The following is a 20,332-nucleotide window of genomic DNA, read 5'->3' on the forward strand; positions in this document are numbered from 1 at the left end:
CTCCTTTGGCACAAAGATGCTCAGCTACCTCCAGAAAGCAGGGCAGCATGGCCTCTGATGCCCTCCAGGCCTCTTTCTTAGTGCTCACAGTGAAGGTCAATTCTCCCCACCTGCTGCTGCCACTTCTGAAACCCTGGGGAGTCCAGAAATCTCCAAGTGTGCTCAGCTAACCACACCTCCACCAACACCTCTGTAGACAGCAGAAGACCCCACGTCATCACAGGTGAGCTGGGATACTAGTAAGGAATAAACCAACAGGCCTCACGGGAGGGGAGACGCTGTTATTTACAAAGCCGACTCAAGAGTCATTAATATACTCAGCATTTACAACATCGCAAAACCATCAGGCTGCCACTAAGAGGAAGAAAAGTCTGGTTTGGGGATACTAAGGCCAACACTTTGCTGGCGTCCTATAGACCCCTAGTTCAACAGTCTCAGGCAGCTGCCAGTCCTTCTGTGGGAATGAAGTCCTTGACACTAGTCACAGGTGCCAGCTTCCAAGTGCCTTTGGGCTTGGGGTTCTACAGGCCCAGGTTTGACCCAGTTCGCCTTAACGCCTATATGACCTTAGGCAAGTACTTAGCTGTCTTCAGCCTTGCTTGGTCTCCACACTTGTAAGAATTATATTTCCTAGGACTGTCTGAGATTTAGGGTCACATATTCTCCCATCCCCCAACAGCCAGACCATGGAATGTGCGTAAGCTCTTCTACCTGCCCAAAGCTCACTGCTCCTACCCTACTCCCACTGGATCAAATTCCACATCTGGACTCACTGCCATGGGCAGTGCAATTATAATTTGCCTGTGGGACAATTTTATCCCAGCCCTGAGGGGAGAGGCTCAGTACCCACCACTTCTTCCAGTTTGCCTGGTGCCTGACAAGTGGCAGGGTCTACCTGAACAGTGCCCCTTCCCTCCAGCCCAGGCCATCGGAGTTCCTTTGTAGTGCGGGCTGACTTGGCATTTACTAACTCCTGGTTCCAGTCCCAGTGGCACCCCACTCAAACGGGCACCTTAGACCTGTCGGTACCTCCAGCCCTGTCGGTACCTCCAGCACCTCACCACCCAATAGCTGTCTGTCTCCCCACTGCTTGGGACTTGCATGACTCTCCAGATTTCTCATAGTAACACCTTCTCAGAGTTTCGGAAGCAAACCAAAGTCATTTGCCAACTATTTTCTCCCATTAATCTCACAATGCGTTTGCTATTTTCCTTCCATAATGACTCATTTAGCAACAACAGAGCAATTAGGCAGACCACAGAATATTGATTTTCTAAGTGGAAGAATGTCAGCACAAACGTCATTTCCTGCTTGTCTTGGGCCATCTCTTGCTACATGATGGGGTGAACTATGGGAGCGCTGATGAGATCTACTGTCAGGATCCCAGGGCCTCAAATAGAAGCTCCAATATGTGATAATATGATAAAACGATCAGATGATAAAATGACCACACATGCAATCTCAGTAGAACTCAAGAACTGTCTCATCACCCAAGATGATAGAGTCTGGCCCAGGCCCAGGTCCATGTGCCACAGAGCAGAACTGCATTCATCAGTGTGCCTGTTTTCAGTGCGGTGAGGATGGAAATTCTATCCCGTTTGAGATATATGAAACAGCTGGGTCCAAATCCTGAGTCGTACCCATGTACATCACACCTGAATCACACCCCAGGACAATGCTCATGCCTATCAAGAGCGTTTCCACTTCAGGCTGCCCATCCAACCTCTAGGCTCAGAAAGGACTGAAGGAAGACAAGCCAGCTGGACAATCTTCTTCTCCCTCCCTCCCACCACCACAACCCAAGACGAACGCCGTATAGTTCTAGAACACTCCAAATCACTTTCCAAAACACAGGGCAAGAGGAGGAAAAGGCAGCCTATCAGGGGCAGCCCAATGAGCGGGGCATCTGGCAGTCTTGTGCCCACACTGACACAAGGTGCCAAAGCCAAACTCACAGTGGGAAAACTATTAAACAAGGATTCTGCTAATCTCTCACCCCACACACTCCAAGCAAGTGGAGAAGACAGCTGGAGAAGCAACAGGTCCCCACAGCCCCACCCTAGCCAACAGACTGACTTTGATCCAGGGAGCAAACGGTTCTTGGTAGCTGCAGGGCAATAGCCCAAGGCCCAGCTGGTGAGTGTAAATTTAAAATGCAAACTCTGTGCCTTTTGGTGTGATTATTACTCTCTGAGCCTCTCTAGCTCATCTGTAAAATGGGATGATGATTCCTGTCCTGCCAAAATTCTATCTGGTATGAAAGCAAAGTGATAAATAATTTAGTAAGCCACATACTCTCATACCCATCCCACCCTACCCCACCAAACACACTCACACAAGCGCGCGCACACTCAGCAGAGGAGTCGGGGCATTCAGCTCCAGCAGGACAGCATGGCCTGCCCCCACGAACAGGACACCCCATTCTAGGAATGTGCCGACAGACACTGTGCAGTCAGTGTGGGCAGGAGGTAACCCGAACTCCCTTTTGTAGTTTCAGACACATTAGCATTTCAAGTTGAGGAATCATGCCTTGAAGAAATCTACTTCCTCCAGCTCACTGAATGCTGCCCACCTACCTGTATGTACAATGGGATACCCTCAACCCTAACAGACTGTAACACCTGTAAGAAGTTCTGAGAAACACTTCCATAGGCGCTCTGGACAGAGCGGGAGATAGGGGAGTGTATCCCAGCTTGGAGAAATAGGACTTTCCCAATTTCCAGCAGCATATCGAGGCAGATCTGTGCCTCAATTTCCATTTCTAGTATGAGAAGAAGCAAGAGACCACATACCAGAAAGGACATTCATCTCAACAAGAGGCAATTAAAGGAGGACTAGAAATCTCAAATGGAATTTCCTCCAGGCTACCAATAACCTTCTGAGGTCCAGAAACTGGGAGACTGGAATTCCGGAAGAGGATCCAGGCAGATATGCCTACCTTACCCTCTCCTGCTCCAAAATGCACTTCTAGCTACAGGTAAGCACCATGCCCTTGTGGCTTCCAAAAAACGGGGCAAGGTCCCAATAACAGCTGGACACACATTTGAGAAGACTGTATAGGAACAGAGAAGTCAGAGAGAACACAGACGCATAACCCATGTGTGCTAGAGATCCCATTTATGGATCCCAGAAGGGACATGGCCAGCACAAAGGCCACATAGGTACAATAATAGCAACTCCCGCCAGGCGGTAGTGGCACACGCCTTTAATCCTAGCACTGGGGAGGCAGAGGGAGGCGGGTCTCTGTGAGTTTGAGGCCAGCCTGGGCTACAGAGTGAGTTCCAGGGCAGGCTCCAAAGCTACACCGAGAAACCCTGTCTCGAAAAAAAACAAAACAAAACAAAAAAACAAAAACAATAGCAACTCCCCCAAAACAACTCAGTGCCCCCACTTTTCTTAGATAGAGGGCTCCTTGAAAGGTCAAGGACTCCAGGAACCACTGGCTTCTCCGGAAGAGCTCCTGCAAACCCATTCATGGCAGACCCATCCATAATGGCACAGACTTTGCTCCCAGCAAGGACAGTGCTTTATTAATTATTCAGAGGACAGTACAATTATGCAAATCTGTGGACAGCCTCTGCCCAACTACTGCCTTCTGCAGAGAGCGCCTGAGGGGGATGGGGAGACCCAGAGCCAGGGCTGCTGTGTACAGGGGACCCACTCATCCTACTAAAGGGACAACAACTCCCAATATCCTGGCTAAGGTTAGTACTGGTAAAACCACTAATCCAGTGAGGGTGTGGACAAGACAGACAGACTGACAGACGGACACACACACACACACACACAGGAGAATTGGAAGCAACTCTGAATATCAGCTCTGGGTACCTACCTCATAGTAACTTTTCCCCAAACAGCATCACCCTCCCCCTGCAGCCAGCACGGCCACTGTGCAGGGCTCACCCCTGCAGGCCCTGAAAGCAGGGAATGCACCCAAAGTCCTGGCTTAAAAACACGCCCCTGAGGAGAGGGAACACCTCAAGCTAAGGTTTACCAAATGGTGCTCCGCAGAACATTCCTGCAGACGTCCACAACGGCTCCTGGGGTAGGCGTAGGAGCAGGAAACCCTGGATTAAACAAAGCAGACTGGAGTCTTGACTACAGGACCTTCTGGGGCAAGGAAGCAAACAGCCCCTGTGGAAGACAGCATACAGCCCCACTCCAGAAACCTCTGAAACCACTTCTGAGGTCATCCTCCACCACCAGATGGCTTTAGGCTAGGAAATCCCTCATCCCTAACCCATTACCACCAGCAAAAACAGTGTTCTGTGGAATTTAGTCTGGGCGTGTGGCAGGCAGGAGAGCAGGACCGTCCCCTAGTCTGAAGAGACTGTAAATGTTCCCTGCTGAGCTGCCGCCAGCACAGGCTCTGAAATACTGTGGAGCAGGTTTTCGTGACCCTTCTCCTCAGCACCAAAGTTGCACATCGGGAACCCTGGGGCAAAGATGAGACCACCTCATGTACCCTGGACTGTGTCCACGGCCTACAGCCCACTAGACAGCCCTCAGTACTACACCCTTCCACAGACCCAGAGGAAACTGGGCAACAGGTCAACTATCCACCATCACCATGTTACCTTCCAAGGCAGTGATCAAAGTCACACCCACAATCTGGTCTGGGGAGTGGGGAGCTGCGAAAGCCAACACCTTCCTGCCCTCTTCCCCATCACCCTAACATAGACCCAAACACAGCTACTGCTCATCAGTACTAACCCAAGAACTAGAAAGTTACTCAGCACGAGAGAGGAACCACAAACTGAAACTGCCCGAGACTTCACCACTACATCAGCCTCTTGCAGAGTTCCTGGTGGCCTAGAGACAGTCCCCAAAACTCTCCTGGCAGCCACATGTTCCCATGCAGGAGACAGTGAAATACTCTGGAGAAACCCAAGTATAATCCCATCTCTGCTAATCACTGGCAAGTGACTTCCCTTGGAAAACCTCAATTTATGAATCTGTAAACTAGGGAAAGGCAGCACTGCCCAGTGGTTAGAGCCTAGGCCCTAGAGATGGGGGATGGGCTGCTGGGTTTGGAACCGAGCTCTGGCAACCAGAGTACACGAGGCTTGGCTTGTCATGAGCTGAGGAAGGGCCTGGCCTGGAAGATGGCTCACCACATGACCAGTCCACTAGAGGACCCTGACTCTGTATCCAAAGAAAGTCTGTCTCTAAGTCCACTCTGAGCCTAACCCTGGAGAAGAGACTCTACTGTCTGAAGCCAATTTCTTCACTCACCAGACAGGAAGGGTAAAGTAGGAGTAGGCCATCAGCAATGGTGTGTGTTCACCACCCAATGCCTGGCACATGCGCCTCAAATATGGTAAGCAGTCTGCTATTACTAGTGTTATCCGAACATGTAACATGAACATGTGAGACACATGAAAGACAGCTGACAGGGCTTCACGGCCAGGGCCACACTGGGACTCTGTTTTCCCCTCTGTAAAGTGGGGATGGTAACAGCACCTGTGAGCCTGAAACACGGAAAGGCACGACACAGCCCATCTTCGGTGGCCACTCAAAGGTGGTGGGCGGTGCCATCCCAGCACCGAGAGAAGGCGGCCATGGAGACAGCGAGATGAAAGACATCTGCATCCCACCCAGCTCCAACAGTCCAGGAAGTTCCAGGGCTTCACGACCTGAATGCAATGAGCCAACCCAGCAGAGACGCACAAACCTGCAGTGTGCATTCCCTCTTGGAATCCTGGGCCTGCTTTACTAACGCAGGGAACTTGAGGGGAACAGCAGGCGGCACTAGGCCTCAGACAGGTTCCAGGAGACGACTCCTCAGTATGTGGTAGTGTGGCAACTATAGGGGACAGGGCCTGGAATGGGAAACCAGGCGTTCAAATTCCAAGACCTTACCTCACAAGCCAGGCCCCCTAACTCCTCTCCTTCCCCCACCATCCGGTAGGTGACCTGGGCTGATCTGTCTCCCTCAAGACAGGCCCCTCTAGGCTGTGCTGAGGGCTCTGTCCAGAGGGCAGGCCACCCCTCCAGCCCTGAAACACTGGCTTGTCCTGCCCAGGGGTTTTGCCTTCATGGAACTGGGCCTGAATTATATGGCCTGAGCTTATTCATCCCGGTGAGTGAGGTCACTTCTCTGCATCTCAGCTTCACACCGAGAACCAGGGGGTCAGAGTACGGAACGGGCCGTGGGGGCCGGTCTGGGCTCAATTCTGTACACCTGGGATGGAGACGAGTGCGACTCCAGCTTTGCTCTCCCTCTCCGAGCTCACTCACCTGCTGACCACGGTCTCAATGCCTGAGCTCATCCAAGCACCTCCAGGAAGCCCAGAGCACTGGCACAATGAGATGCTTCCCACAGTGGGAGCCGGACAGTCGACACCAGGCTGAGAAATCCCCACAGCCGGAGAGCAAGCGCCTTCTTGACCAAGGGGAGCATGCTGCCTCGTGGAGATACTTCAGTGAGTGCTGGTCTTTTCCTCTGACCCTGAACTTATTTCTAACGAGAGGGTTCCTGGTTTGGGATGTTCTTTGAAAAGGTATTACAACCAACCTTAAAGCAAATGGCAGGCCCAGATAAAGGTGGAATCTTAACTCTGGCCAGGGAATGAACTACCTGAGCAAGAGCTCTCCCAGGAGTGACAAGGGGCACTCACACACTGAGCTTCTGTTTCTCCATCTGTGAAACGGGAACCCCCGCCCCCCACTGTGAGGAATCAAGAACACAGCATAGGATGTGCTTGGAAAAGCTGCCCGCACACAGTCTTCGCCCCTCTACAAAGGTTCGCAACTTTGAGCAACCGTTTTCAGACTTGGAGGAGACACAAGTTACCCAAGCAAAGAGTGTAATCCAGCAGGTCTAGGGTGGAGACCAGGAACCTGTATTTTACCAGGTGCCATCCCAGTACCTAAACATCTACCCTGAACATCTGTGACAAACTCCACCCAGCCACTTCTGCGACTGAGTCTCCTAGCTGAGTCTGGGGTAGGGACTGAAAAGAAGGCACACATGGGAACAGAAGAGGGGGTGGGGCCAGGAACAATCCATTATAAATCTCCTCCCCAACCAGAAACAGTAATTGTTGAGGCTTGGCCATTCTTCACATGCTAACAATCCGCAGCTGTAATACAAGGCTCTGATTACGAACGTCAAAAAGACAGAGCATGAAATTAACTTCCCCTTAGTCAGTGGGCACAGGGAGACGCTACTCTAACTCACTGCCCTCAGCATGAGAACTCCCCACAATGTCGCATCTTATTAGGGTGTGTGCTACCCTGGCGCCATCCTTCTCTGTGCCCAGTGCTCTTTTACAATCCAGCCAGGCTGATGGACAATCAAGCAGGACCCTGCTTGTTCAAGGAAGGTCAAAACAGTGGGCAGGAGGTTAACAGAGAAGGGGATTTGCCAGGGCAGCTGAGAGAAGGCTGAAGAGCCCCCAACAGGAGCTTCCCACTGGAAAGGGAGGTGGAAGGCCGCTGCATTGGCAGGCAGCAGACACAGGGAGATGTTCCAAGAGATGGGAAAGCTGGACTCAGAGCATGCCTGTGACTCTTGCAGCCCCTGCTCCAGCCTGGCCAGAAACATCAACGTTCCCATGAGTGCCCGCAGAAGGTGGGTGACACAAGCCTGCCAGGTTACCTTTTGGAGGATGCCCCAAGCAGCAGGGCCGTAGGGCTGCCCACTCCCCATCTCTCTTAGGAAACTTAAGGACATGGAGAGTTACTCACAGCACTAAACACTTCTGCGCAGCACCCAGCACTGTTGTTGCTTCTGACCAGCCACTGCAGAAACTGCCAGGAGTCAGAGGCATGCAGGCCTCCTGAGCAGGCAAAAGCATTCTTGACATGTTGCCAGGATTAGGCTTAACCTCCAGCTTTGGGGGTCATTTCTTAGTCTAAGAATGTCCAGGGAGTACCCAGGAAGGGTGTCAGGTTGGACACTCTCTTCCTCCCTCTCCTGGGATTATACCCACTACTTGCCTAGCATAGACAGGACCTGGAGCGCATAAGTGATGGCTTTCACAAGTACTTACACCCCAAGTTCCCCAAAAAAGTCTATGTGTGCATGCAGAATAGCACACGGGGTGAATGGCCATGTGTCTATGGCGCTCATTCTCTAATTCAGGAGGGAAGGAGAAAGCAGGCACAGCAGGCCTGGAGGGGGAGCTTCCATGTCAACTGCATTAGTCACCTCTGAGCCTTCTTAAGAAACACAGACTCATGATGAGAAGGGGCTAGCAGGGGTGTGGCTTGCCGACAGTACTCAAAGACAGGATGACGGCACGAGAGTGAGTACAGTCTCACCTTACTCATGGACCAGACTCCACACAAGCACTGGAGGGGTCTGAGGGCAAGGAGCTGAGTCCTTGGTGGAGCGTGGCCATGGCAGTTATCTAGGCTCTGCTTGGGCTAAGGGACAGTACCCCTTGCATGGAGTGAGTAGGAAATGGGCCAGTTTCATAGAAGAAAGAGCAGGCCTTAGGCATGTCACCTGGAGCTCTGAGGATAGGCAGCTTCGGTTCAATCCAGACCTGCTGCCCACATCCACTCACAAAGCTCCAACAGGATGGAATGCTTATTCACGGTCTTCCTTCCAGACAGACAGACTCATGGATAGCAGAAATGAACAACCATCAGAGCTTCTCTGGGAAGGGGCGCTTTGTCCTTCACAGTCTCAGGACTGCCAAACACAGGCTGTTCCCCTGGAAGGCAACAGCCAGTCAGGGAGGTCCGTGGTTTGCCTTCTCGCCTTCTCAGTCTCTCTATGATCTCCAGTTTGCTTCTGTGGCCTTCAGAAATAGCCGTTAATTAGAGCTCAGTAATTAACTTTCTGGTTCAAATAATATTTTGCAAAGGAATTCCATTAAAGAGTCTATTTGCATATCCTCTGATATGGGACCTGGAAATAGGCAAGGCTACTTGGGGAGAGCAGTCCCACGGTACCCCGAGGCTGGCTGTCACTAGGACCTGGGTCTACTTAGCATGTGAGGTTGAGAAGGGAGTCCAAGGGCTGCTGCTGGGTAAGTTATCCCCAGAAGTTAGGCAGCTTGTTCACAAACAGGACAGCATGTCCACATGCCCAGACAGAACTGCGGATGTGGACAGCAATACACAAATGGACACAGACCCCCCCGCCCCACATATATATATATATATACAGAAAACACAGAACATGCACCTGGACAACTCAGAGTATACATAAACACAAAAGGCGACACACACATGAAGAAGATACACAATAATACAGCAGTCAGTACTTACTGAGTACTTAGTTTGAATCATTTGCCTATATTTGACCTACAGTAATTTTAAAACTTCATATGGTCTAATCCAACAGGATGCCAAACTGGTCTGTTGCAAATGTTTTATATACACATTTATTCAAAATACACAGACATATAGAAAAATACTTAACATGTCACGTACATACAACTTTCCAAGGACAGATGCACAATTGCAAAATATATAAAAAGCATGCAAATGTATGTGTGCTTGTCCAAAGGTAGGCTTACCTAGCCTCTGAAACTTCAGCTGGGCAGCTTGGGGCTGATCACTAGCTAATTTCCACCATTCCTTACAATTTTATCCAGCTCAGATATCTGTAAGGTCCACAAGGGAGCTGCAGATATAAAAGGCAGGCAATAAAAATGAGGAAGCAAAAATAAATCGGCTGCTCCATGCATCCAGGTTGCGTCTGTGGCCTCCCTCTCCTCTGGAGCTGAAGCTCTAGCTGGGCTTGCCCATGCTCGAGCCTCAAGTGAAGTGCTGAATAGGGAGGCAGTCTGACTACAAAAGGCTTGGCTGTTATGTGGCCTCAGTTTCCCTGGACCTTTCAGCCCTTCTCTGCCTGCCTACCCTGTGAAGGACAGATGCCCTCTCCAAGTACCATGTGAATATAAGCTTCCTTGTAATGATTATTGTTCAAGAATTCAATCTGAGTCCCATCTGGAGGGAGGGGGAGGAGAGAGGGGAAGAGATGAGAGAGAGACGTAAGCCTTCCTCCACAGGAATTAGTGAATGTCTCCTTAGAGCTCATGTAACATGTAGCCCCCCCCCCCAGGCTTCCTGGTGCTGAGGAGGACAAGACAGGGCAACCCCAAGTCTGCCAAGGGCTCTGTCGGGAAATTCAGAACACCAGAACACGAGAGGTGAGTCTGGAGGAACAGCGGCACCGCGACCGCTTCACTCAGGCCAGCAGTCCGTACTCAACCACTAACAGCAAAGTAATGCAAACAAAGAAATGTCATGTTTCTGTCTTTCCAAAAGGAAAGAGACCGTCTCGATGATGACAGACAGCTCATCTCTTAGAGATGTGAAGACAAATCAACAGGTCGTCATTCTCAAAACTCGCCGGCAGAGAATAAACCATTATAGGTTTTTGATAAGCTTTTTTTTTTTTTTCAGTCAAAAACTTCAAACTTCATATTCCTTGACTTAGTAATTCTATTTCTAAGACATTGTCCTATGAGAAAATAAGAAATGTAGACAAAAAATGAATGTGCAAAGATTTAAATTAATAAAGAAAAAGTAAAGCTAAATGCTAAATGATTTAAAATAAGGATGGCTCAGAAGGAGCTGGAACAATGGACATTTAAAATAGATTTGTAAACCACACAGGAAAGCTCTGCACTCCAGGTGTGGACAGGAAGAGGGCCTTTTCCCAGGTCTCTCGCTCTGCTTTGTTCAAGGTTAACAACGACCTCCATCAGGACTCAATTCTCCTTACATCTGTGATCTCTCTAGAATTATGGAATGATACCACATGACTAGTTGTTGGTCCCAGCCTAGAGATGAGAAAGCTGAGGCCTACCACACAAAATGGCTTCCTCCTACTGATACTAATACTTCAAATCCTACAGTTAGGCTAAGTTCTTTCACATATTATGTTTCACTTATTCAAATTTTAGAAACATTTAAGAAGTGTATGAGACCCAGTATTAAATGCTAAGGAAACAGCATGGAATAAGATCAAATACTTGTGATTAAATACTAAAATATCAATACCAGTATCTCCATCATAATTTATATTGTGCCCACTTTATAGATGTATAAGCTGAGGCTCTCAAAAACTAAGTGACTTGCTCGAGGAATGGCTTCAGAACCAAAGCTCACATTATACCTAGCAACTGTCTGAACTGCATCTTGCAGTCCCAAGGGGAAGCGAGCAAGGGTCCAATGTCCCATTCCCTGTGCAGAGCTGGGCAGGAGACAGCACACAACGTTCCACTTCCTGTTCTTCACCCAGCTTCCTGTCTCTTCCTCTAAGGATTACTTCAGTCCTGGAGACAGAACTCCTATCTGTCTACTGGGGCCCAGGTTCTTGTAACAACTCCACCCCCAACTTCTCAGTCCTGGAGACAGAACCCATATCTGCCTACTCATGGCCAGATGAGGGTCTCTGTAACAACCCCACCTCCAACTTCCAATTATCTCCCCTCCCTGTTTCTACACACCTGAGTAACTCTCAGACGTGGAAACAGAGTTCCACACATTCCCTGGAAGGAAGAGTGCAGCCTAAATGCACACACACCAACCTTGCCTAGCTGCACCTGCCTGCCTGCATTTCCAAGCTGAGTGTCACACCAGGCCAACTGGTAAGAACAGGAGGGTACTGCCACTTCCAGAGTACACACAGAGTCAGAGGGGACACTCTCTCCCAGAATGTAGAGGGCCAGAGTCGCCTAGAAATGGTATCAGGAGAAATAAAGAGAAGGATGTCAGCTGACTGACCTCCTAGCTCAGTGTCTTGGTTCTGGGAAGGCTTATCCACCATCTCCTTTAATGCCTTTACCAACATTAAAACCCCTGCAAATGAATCGGCAACACTTCCAGTCTGCACAAGGAAAGTGCTTCTGCCAGCGCCGGCTCACCTGGAGAGCGCCGGCTCACCTGGAGAGCTCTGGCCTGCACCCATTTCTGCTATCCAGGAGAAATGACTGCCTGCCCCAATGCTTACCATCACAGCCTCCAAAGGAGAAAGCAGTGTCTAAGAGGCCCAGAGATCCGAAACCAGTTGGGAACCTCCCCTGAAGCCATTTTCAGCAGAATAAGTACAAGGCTCAAACCTGTTCTGTAGCCCTTGAGCCTCCAAGTCCCCTCTGCTGGCCTGACCCCAGCCTCACAAGCGAACAGCAGCAACCCACACCTAGGGCAGACTTCCTCCTCAAGAATCCCAAAGATTCCAGCACAGAACCGGTTTTCCAGTCTCTGGATGGAGAATTCCAGAACACAAAAAGGATCTCCCCAACACAGCGATCTGCAGAGCACACAGACAGCACGCAACAATGCCTCTTTCGCAGCCTTACAAACCAGACGATTCACCCACACTTAGACTCGAGACTGACCCAGATAGCCCTGAACTGTTCATCTACATGGGAGGGCCTCTGGGATCAGGGCTCTCACACACCACCCTGGAAGCCTCTACTTCCCTTCCCGGGAGTCCCGGTCCCCCACCCACTCACTGCTTGGTGTCTCTGCCCTGGAGAAAGGCAGGGCAGTCAGTGGGGTGCCACAGAGAGGGGATGCAATCTCTCCATTCCACCCCACGTGGGCAGCACAACACCCACAGAATGAAGAGGTACCTCTCCACTGACCCAGGTCTGACCATGAAATGAGGAGGTGGGAGTGGATTCACCACAGTTAGTTATTCACTGACCAAGATGACTCCAGGACTGCCCCAGAGAAACATCTGCCAATTCACCCAACACCAGCCAGCAGACCTATTCCTGAACAAAGCAACAAACTGAGACCCCAGCCCTGGCAAAGCCCATTTCAGCTTCTAGACTGAATAGGATTCCAAACCCAGTTCCTCTGACTGTTCCTGGGAAACCTGGGTTCCTTTCCGGTATCAGTCATGCCACTAGGCCAGATTTTGTTTATAGAAATTAAGAAGACAATTCCACACCACTGCCAGTGACATTCAGCTCCTCCTGCTGCGGTTCACATTTCCAGAAATGGACTTGTAGTTTCGCTCTCAAATCTGACTCTGCCTACCCTCTCCCGCTGCATAGAACAAGGCTAACCTGAGACCAGGCTGAACAGGATGTATCTCAGGTCATCTTAGCTGAGCCTGGACCTCTGGCTACGGTTGCCAGCCAAGCGCTTGCTGGCCTTTTGGTGCCGGCTTCCCAGGATGGAAGGTAAACACCACATGCATGCTTCCTGCTCTCAAGAGGGCAGACACACTGAGAACCGCGCTGCCTGCTGTCTCTCCTGCTCCCGGACAACCACCACATGCACACAAAACCAGGTACGTACACAAGCCCTCGCACGTGAGAACAGAGGGTCCGGACCCCTGCCAGGGAAAGCGCAGAGAAGGGCATGTTCTTGGGGGAGGCGGCCAGAGGTGGGGGCCGCAGGAGAGGTGGAGGCCTGGGTGTCCTGCCGCCCAGACAGACAATAATAACAAAGATGGGAATGGAGATTTTCAAAGACGCAGTGGCTGCACCCAGCACTGAGCTCTGACCTGGCTGCATCTTCCTGCCAGGGAACGCCTGGTCCCCTGGGGCACCATAGCCATCAGTGAAAGGCCGGGGGTCCTGCCTTGGGCTGGGCTTGGCAGCTGGGGCAGGAAGCCAGGTGCGGACGGTGGCGGGGATGCACTGGAGAGCCGCTCTGGGCTGAGGGACAAGGAAGGTCTAGCGGTTCTAACTGGGATGTGGGAGGGGTACTCTGAGCAAGACACTAGCTGTCGTTAATCGCCACTCCACCTTGGGCAGGAGTTAGGATAACTTGGGCTCCTTTGCTTTCCAAGGAGGAAAGGAGAGACATTATCATTCTACCTGTGCCTTCCACACAAAAAGTGCCTACTCGCCAATGGTAAAACAGACACAGACCCAGGAAGGAAGATGCCAGTAGCCTAAGACATTGGGGCTGAATACCGAAAAGGCTTCTTAGAACCTATGGCTCCTTCACTTCCACGACACGTTCTAACTGGCACAGGAATCCATCACTGTGCCTGTGCCTAAGTGGAAAGGTGCCTGTGGCTGACACGACTCGGGGAGGAGAATCCCGAGGCTGTGCCCGCCCAGTGCCCCCGCACGGACAGGATGGCTTGCCCTTGCGAGCTGAAGCCTGCACATTGCCAGTGACTCCAAAGCAGGCTCAACAACCTCCTCCTCCTCGCTCCTCTGCCCCACAAGCCACCTCCCCCTGGAATTTCCACACCTGCTCCCGGCTTACCCAGAAGGAAGCAGGGAATAGGAGACACCCCTGGGAGCGGGAGGTAAAGGAGGGGAGCAGCTGCCCAGACTGGAGGGGGGGAAGGCCCATCTTCCCAGGTCTCAGGTTATGCCCATCAACCCAGCGCCTGGGCACTGCCCGCTCTGCTCGCCCCAGCCCCCAGCGGAGCACGTGCCCTACTTAGCGCAGATGTGCCCCCTAAGCAGCCCAGCCCCCTGCTCCTCCCCTCCAGATGTTCACCCTTTTCCGCGCCACAAGCGCTGCCTGGTCTGGGCAAGACCCAGGCGAAAACGCCTTTTGTATCGGACACCGAGGGGCTCGGCAGGCCGGGGGATGGGTCCTGAGGGTGGAGGCGCCACTTCCGTCCCTACCTCCAGGCACCGCACGGCCCGGGAAACAATGCCCACCTCGGCCAGATGAAGTAGGACCCCTCATGCCCGAGAGGGCACTTGCCGCCCGGCCTCACCCCGGACCTCCAGCAGCCGGTGGGGGCAGCAAAGGGTAGAGCCCCGGTCCCTGGCCCGACGGGGACCCCGTTCCCGGAGTTCCCGGAGGCCGGCGAGGCGTCCCTCCCTCGGGAGCATGCTCTGCCCGGCTCTGGCTTTGTCCCCGCGCCCTCGGGGCACAGCCCGGACGACGGCGGGCTCACCTCTCATTGTCCGCGGCGGCGGCGGCGGCGGCGGCTGCGCTCCGGAACCCCGGCAGGATGTGGCGGAAGCTGTGGTTGCGGTCCAGCTTGGGCTGGCTCTTGGTGCGCTTGATGGAGCCCTTGAGGCGGCGGCTGAGGAAGCCCTGCGCGCGGGGCGACAAGAGGGGGAAGGGGAGGCGGGGTTAGCGCGGCGGCGGCGGGCCGGGACCCGCACCCTCGCGGCCCACGGCGGGCCGGGCTCGGCCCCAGCAGCTCGCGGCCCGCGCCGCCGCTCGCCCGCCCGCCCGCCGACCGAGCGCCGACGGCCCGGCCCGCGCAGCGCGGCCCAGCCCACCCCGCGCCGCCCGCCGGCCGGCCCAGCCCGCCACGTCGCCCCCGCCCCTAAGCCGCCGTTGCCATGGCGACGCTGAGCCGAGTGCCTCCGACCGCGGCCGAGGATGCCCGAGCCCCCCACCCCCACCCCCTGGTGCCGAGAGGGCGGGGACCTGGGGGTCTCGCGCCACCAGCTGCCCCTCATCTCCCAGCCTTCCTTCACAACCAGACCACACCCCCAGCCTCCCAGGGGGATCCCACACACCCCGCCCCGTCCGGGACTACCAGGAGCGCAGCACAGATGAAGGAAGCTGGGAGAGCAGGCCCTCCAGCCGGCCGTCGCTTAGGAGCAGCACTCGGGCCATCTAGACCCCTAAGGTAGGCAGTCAGTGGCTGGATGTCAGGATGGAGGCTGAAACCCCTGGAGCCCAGCAAGGCCAATCTCCATGGGTACATTATCCCCCAGTGCACCCCTTAGGGAGGAGCCCGAGGTGGTGAAGGGACACTGGACTCAAACCACCATCCCCAACTCGGGGTACCCCACCCCACCCCAGAGCTTCTGGACTAGTGAAGAAGCAGGAGAGGCGGCAGGCATCAGTCAGTATATGCAGGTTGGACCAGAGCTCCGCTGACAGATGATGATGAGATGTGGAGCTCAAGGGGCCACAGCTGAGTCTTACTGAGGGAGCTGGCTAGTTTTAGGTCAACTCGACACAGACTAGAGTCATTTCAGAGGAGGGAACCTCAACTGAGAAAATGCCTCCATAAGATGTAGTTGTAGGGCATTTTTCTTATTTAATGACTGATGTGGAAGGGCCCAGCCCATTGTGGGTGGTGCCATCCTGGACTGATGGTCCTGGGTTCTGTAAGAAAGCAGGCTGAGTTAAGCAGTGGGGAACAAGCCAGGAAGCAGCACCCTCCATGGCCTCTGCATCAGCTCCTGCCTCCAGGATCCTGCCCTGTTTGAGTTCCTGTCCTGACCTCCTTCGTGGATGGACTAAGATATGAAAGCATAAACCGAATGAACCCTTTCCTCCCCAAGTTCCTTTGGTCATGGTTTTTCATCATGGCATTAAAAACTGTAAGACACTGGGCTTAGAACCTGCAAGCACCTTGAGGGAAAAGAGCTGAGAACTGGAACTCCCTGAGGAGGGCTGTCTGGGAGGGGTGCTGGGCCCCACCCACTCAGCCTGGATTCCGGGTGATCTAAGGACAGACGTGAAGGGGTGTTAACTACTTTGATGTCAGTGCTGTCAATGTGATCTGAATGTCACATTTCATCCGTCACAGGAGAACCGGTGTATCTGACAGCCCTCTGACTTCAGAGGGTCCGGTGGACATCTGCTGCAACCCCCCAGACATGACAAGCTCAAAAATGGGCTGAATAAATCCTTTCGTGTCACCAGCATATACAGAAAACACCAGAAAAACACTGTCTGCAAGTGAAGAAGCCTTGCTCAGAGATGAGGTGTCTTGCCCAAGGACACCCAGCTCCAGGGGCTAATGGCAGAGATGTTCCCACAGGACATCCCCTCTCTGGCAATTCCTCAAGCTATCCCTTTTCCCTCTTCATCTTCTTTCTCCTCAACCTCTCCTATTCATAGCAGACCTCTTCTGTTGGCATCTGTCAGCATTCCACGTCCTCCTAGGTCGACCAAAATACCACCTCACCCAAAGCTTTCCTAGGTAGTGATGTCCAAATACATCGGACCCCGCAGCCTACCAGACCTGCCCAGGTGCAGCTCAGTAGCTACTCTTGGCTTACAGGTAAGCTGGAGGGACCCTCCTCCAGAGACACAATCCACAGGCGAGGCATTGCACACCAGGAGGCTCCAAGTCCCTGGGGGACCCGCACCTCCGTGCAAACGGCTCTCCCATCCTCACCCCCTCCGGGCTGACCTGTGCGCCTTCTTCCCTCACAGGCACTAAGTTGAGGAGTCTCCCCAGCACACTTGGACTTGTGCTTGGTTTTCATTTTCTGCACTGATGAAGATTTCACAATTGTTACACTCTTGGGGTTCAAAGAACCACAAAGCCCATCTTACAGTTTATGGAGCCCACTCTCTAATAATATTGTCAGTTTGGTCCCATGTCTGAGTTTAAAAAAATAAAAGCGTTCTCCCCTCTACGAGAGTGGGTTGGACGCTTACAGCTTTCCCACTTCTCACAAGGCTCAAATACCAGTTGTCGGACGGCAATGCTACCAACTACCTCTCCAAGCCAGCAATGACCTTGGGGACCAGTACTCCAAGAGCCTGCTACACGAGACACTGGGACCACAGCAGCCACATAACGTGAGCACTGCCTGCACGTCCAAGAGGCCCAGGAGCTCAGATCACACAGGGTTGGGTCTTCAGGGACCCCTTGAGGACTCCTGTTAACCCCCACTCTTCCACAATCTGCTCTACAGACCCAGGTCTCAGTTCTGAAGCTCCACATATAACATATCCTCATCCTGGAAGGAGACCCATAGCCGACAAGCTGTTACTGAGGGTGATGAAGGTCCAGAGAGGTGAAGGGGCTTCCCCAAGGTCATGCAGCAAGGTTCATCAAAGGCCCCAAGCTGCATTCCTTCAGTCTGCCCAGATTCACAAGGCTGGAGGGTCAGTGGTTCAGCCCCTGCCCTGGATGAAAGGAGACAAGCCTTTTCCTTTATCCCTTCATGGGATCAGCTGGAGCCAGAACACATGAAGAGTGGCTGGTTGGTCTTCAAGCCAGAAGGTCATGCTAGGCCAAGTCCAAGGGCTGGGAGGTAGCTCGGTGGTAGAGTGCTTGCTTGGCATGCATCAGGTGCAGTTTGGAGTCAGCACTGAGGAAAAAGCGAAGACCCAAGCCAACCCTTAACTGACCTGATGGAGCACACCTTTCATCCAGGCACTCCAGAGGCAGAGGCAGGCAGAGATCTTTGTAAGTTCCGGGCAAGCCAGGCCTATGTAGTGAGACCTTGCCTCAAAAAACAAGCGAATGGTTCTTTCTTTCAGTAAAACAGAGAACAGAATGCCTGTCACCCACTTTGGGGATGTGTCGGGCATACTGACAGCCCATGGCTAAGGACGGAGAGGTCCAGGTAGGCGCGTAAGCCTCACACCCAGATAGAGCAGGCCCCAGCTTGTCTCTGAGAGTTGGGGGGCAAGGCCTGTCACCTCACTGTGAAATGAGTTGGGGAGGATTAAACAGGACACATAAAGCTGACTAGAGTTTAGGTTTGGGATGCAGAAAGGAATGTCCAACAAAAGCCAAGTTTATTCTCACAAGGAACCCACTCAAATACAAAGGTTTTATAAAAACCTGTCGTTTGTAATAGCATATGCCAGGGCTAGCTCATCTGTGAGGGCCAGGCATGCTTTCAATAATCACTCCATAATCACTCCTTTGCCTGCCCCCACAGTCACCCCCCCAAAGTCTGCTTTGTCACATGTCCTTTAAGAGACTATCCGCCCCCCACAGGATCTGGCCTTGCCAATCAACCCCTAGAGCACTCGAACTTTGCATGGTGCATGGGTTCAAATCTCTTTGTTCATTTGTTTTTGGGGAAGAGTCTCAGCATACAGCTCAGGCTGGCCCCAAACTCATGATCTTCCTACCTCAGCCTCCTGAGTGCTAGGATTATAGGGGTAGCACCATCACACTTGGCTTCCTAGGATCAAACCTTATTTTGGGGGGAAGAGGCTGGCCTCAAAACTCCTAATCCTTCTGTCTCCTTCCATGTACTGAGATTGCAGCATGCAACACCATGTCTGGTCTGGGTTCAAATGCTAATTCAGGTAAATCCTAATTCAGGTAACCTCCGTAAAAATTACCAGCCCTTTCTGAACCTCACTATCCAATCTGTAAAACAGGCTAACGATGGACCTATTCTATGGGATTACAGGAAGGATTATGGTCAGATGCTACCAGTAAATCAGCAAGTATTTAAGCAACCACAGGAAGTAGCTTTGCTGTCACCGTTACTAAGGTTCTTTCTGTCCCAAGGTGTGGTGACCGACAGAGGTGGGAGGAGTCTGCAGGCTGCCCAGCAGTGGGGATAGAAACGTGAATGAGGTTGCTTGCGAAATGACCCTGCAGCACAGAGTGAGATCCAGTTTAGAAGTTTCGAACTCTTTTAACTAGTGCTGTCTTCTAAAGCAACCTCAGAGACTCCCCGTGTGCACAGGGTGGGGCCATCGGGCTGCTCAGGTGAGGCCTCAGCTTTCATCCAGGGAGCTGAAGTGTAAAACGCAGCAGGCAGCCTGCAGTCCGCGGGGACAGAGCCTGCTCCACCCCTGTGGGGCCCTGACCTCCATTAACACAGATGGCAGCTGCGCCACTGTACTGGGCTCAAGTAAGGCCAGGACTTTCATGCAAGGCTGTGTTGCCAGCCCCTGCCTCTGCACCCTCTGTGGATGCCCCACCCAAAAGAACACAACCACTCACAGCTGACCCCCACCCTATCACTGGCCAAGCCCAGGACAGACCAGAGTGGAGAAGACAGGTGTCTTTGGCTGGAAGGACACGTCATCAGACACACCACACACACCCCCAGTTGCATCGCTTTCTCCTAACATCTGGCCCACCCCTGCTCTTCTCTGGGAGGCTCTCCAGCCGCGCTCAGACCCTTTCAGAATTCCAGACGCGTGATTTCTTCATTCACCCATTTCAATCAATTCCAAGTGATGATGATGATGATAAATGATGGGTTATCGAGCAAGCTCCAGTTTTACCAAGTTGCTGTGTCCATGAAAACTCAGAGCACATCTCTCAGCAGGGAGGGAGTCAGCACAGGAGGCTCAGGGCCTCTGCTAAGAGTCCTTGGGAGAAAACAGGCTTCAGTATCAGAATGTTAGGTTTTCAGAATGGGAAGTGGAGGCTAGGAGAGATTAAGACACATGCTCAGAGTGGCTAGGTTGTTATGTGGCAGAGCTTGGACTCTACCCAGGAGAGTTCTAGAATGTGGGATGAGCAGAGTGGGGACCTCCTTCCTCATATGTGAAACTGACAGCTCAGACCATCCTCTGCACACAGGACTTCAGGAGAGTCTTAACCTGTCCTCGTGTGCACTGTACTCTGGAGGGTGTACGTACCACACCACCCTGGAAGCCCCTTGTCACCAAGGGCCTCCAACTTGCTATGTTTCTCCTACAGTGTGAAGTACTGAGCCCAGACCCAGTAGATAGCAAGAACTCAGTCAAGGGCATGCTCCTTTCCTACCCTCAGCATCTAGCCAGTCATTCCTTCCACCCAGCCAGC

The 20,332-nt window shown here is 52.6% G+C and overlaps 1 protein-coding gene and 1 long non-coding RNA gene across 9 annotated transcripts in view; one reads left to right on the top strand and one right to left on the bottom strand.

Moving 5' to 3' along the window:
- LOC114704709 (DAB2 interacting protein) overlaps window positions 1-20,332 on the bottom strand; it is a 185,399-nt gene that overhangs the window by 56,208 nt on the left and 108,859 nt on the right. For all 8 annotated transcript variants that reach the window (XM_028886104.2, XM_028886101.2, XM_028886109.1 and 5 more), the window contains one exon: window positions 14,795-14,937. In XM_028886104.2, the coding sequence (XP_028741937.1) occupies window positions 14,795-14,937 (143 nt within the window). The remainder of the gene's footprint in view (window positions 1-14,794; window positions 14,938-20,332) is intronic.
- LOC119087824 lies at window positions 16,041-17,263 on the top strand. Its single transcript, XR_005091293.1, has 2 exons — window positions 16,041-16,873; window positions 17,029-17,263. It is a non-coding gene; the product is annotated as an uncharacterized LOC119087824 (long non-coding RNA).

The sequence above is a fragment of the Peromyscus leucopus genome, chromosome 4 (genome assembly GCF_004664715.2).
Source record: "Peromyscus leucopus breed LL Stock chromosome 4, UCI_PerLeu_2.1, whole genome shotgun sequence".
In the NCBI taxonomy this organism is placed as follows: domain Eukaryota; kingdom Metazoa; phylum Chordata; class Mammalia; order Rodentia; family Cricetidae; genus Peromyscus; species Peromyscus leucopus.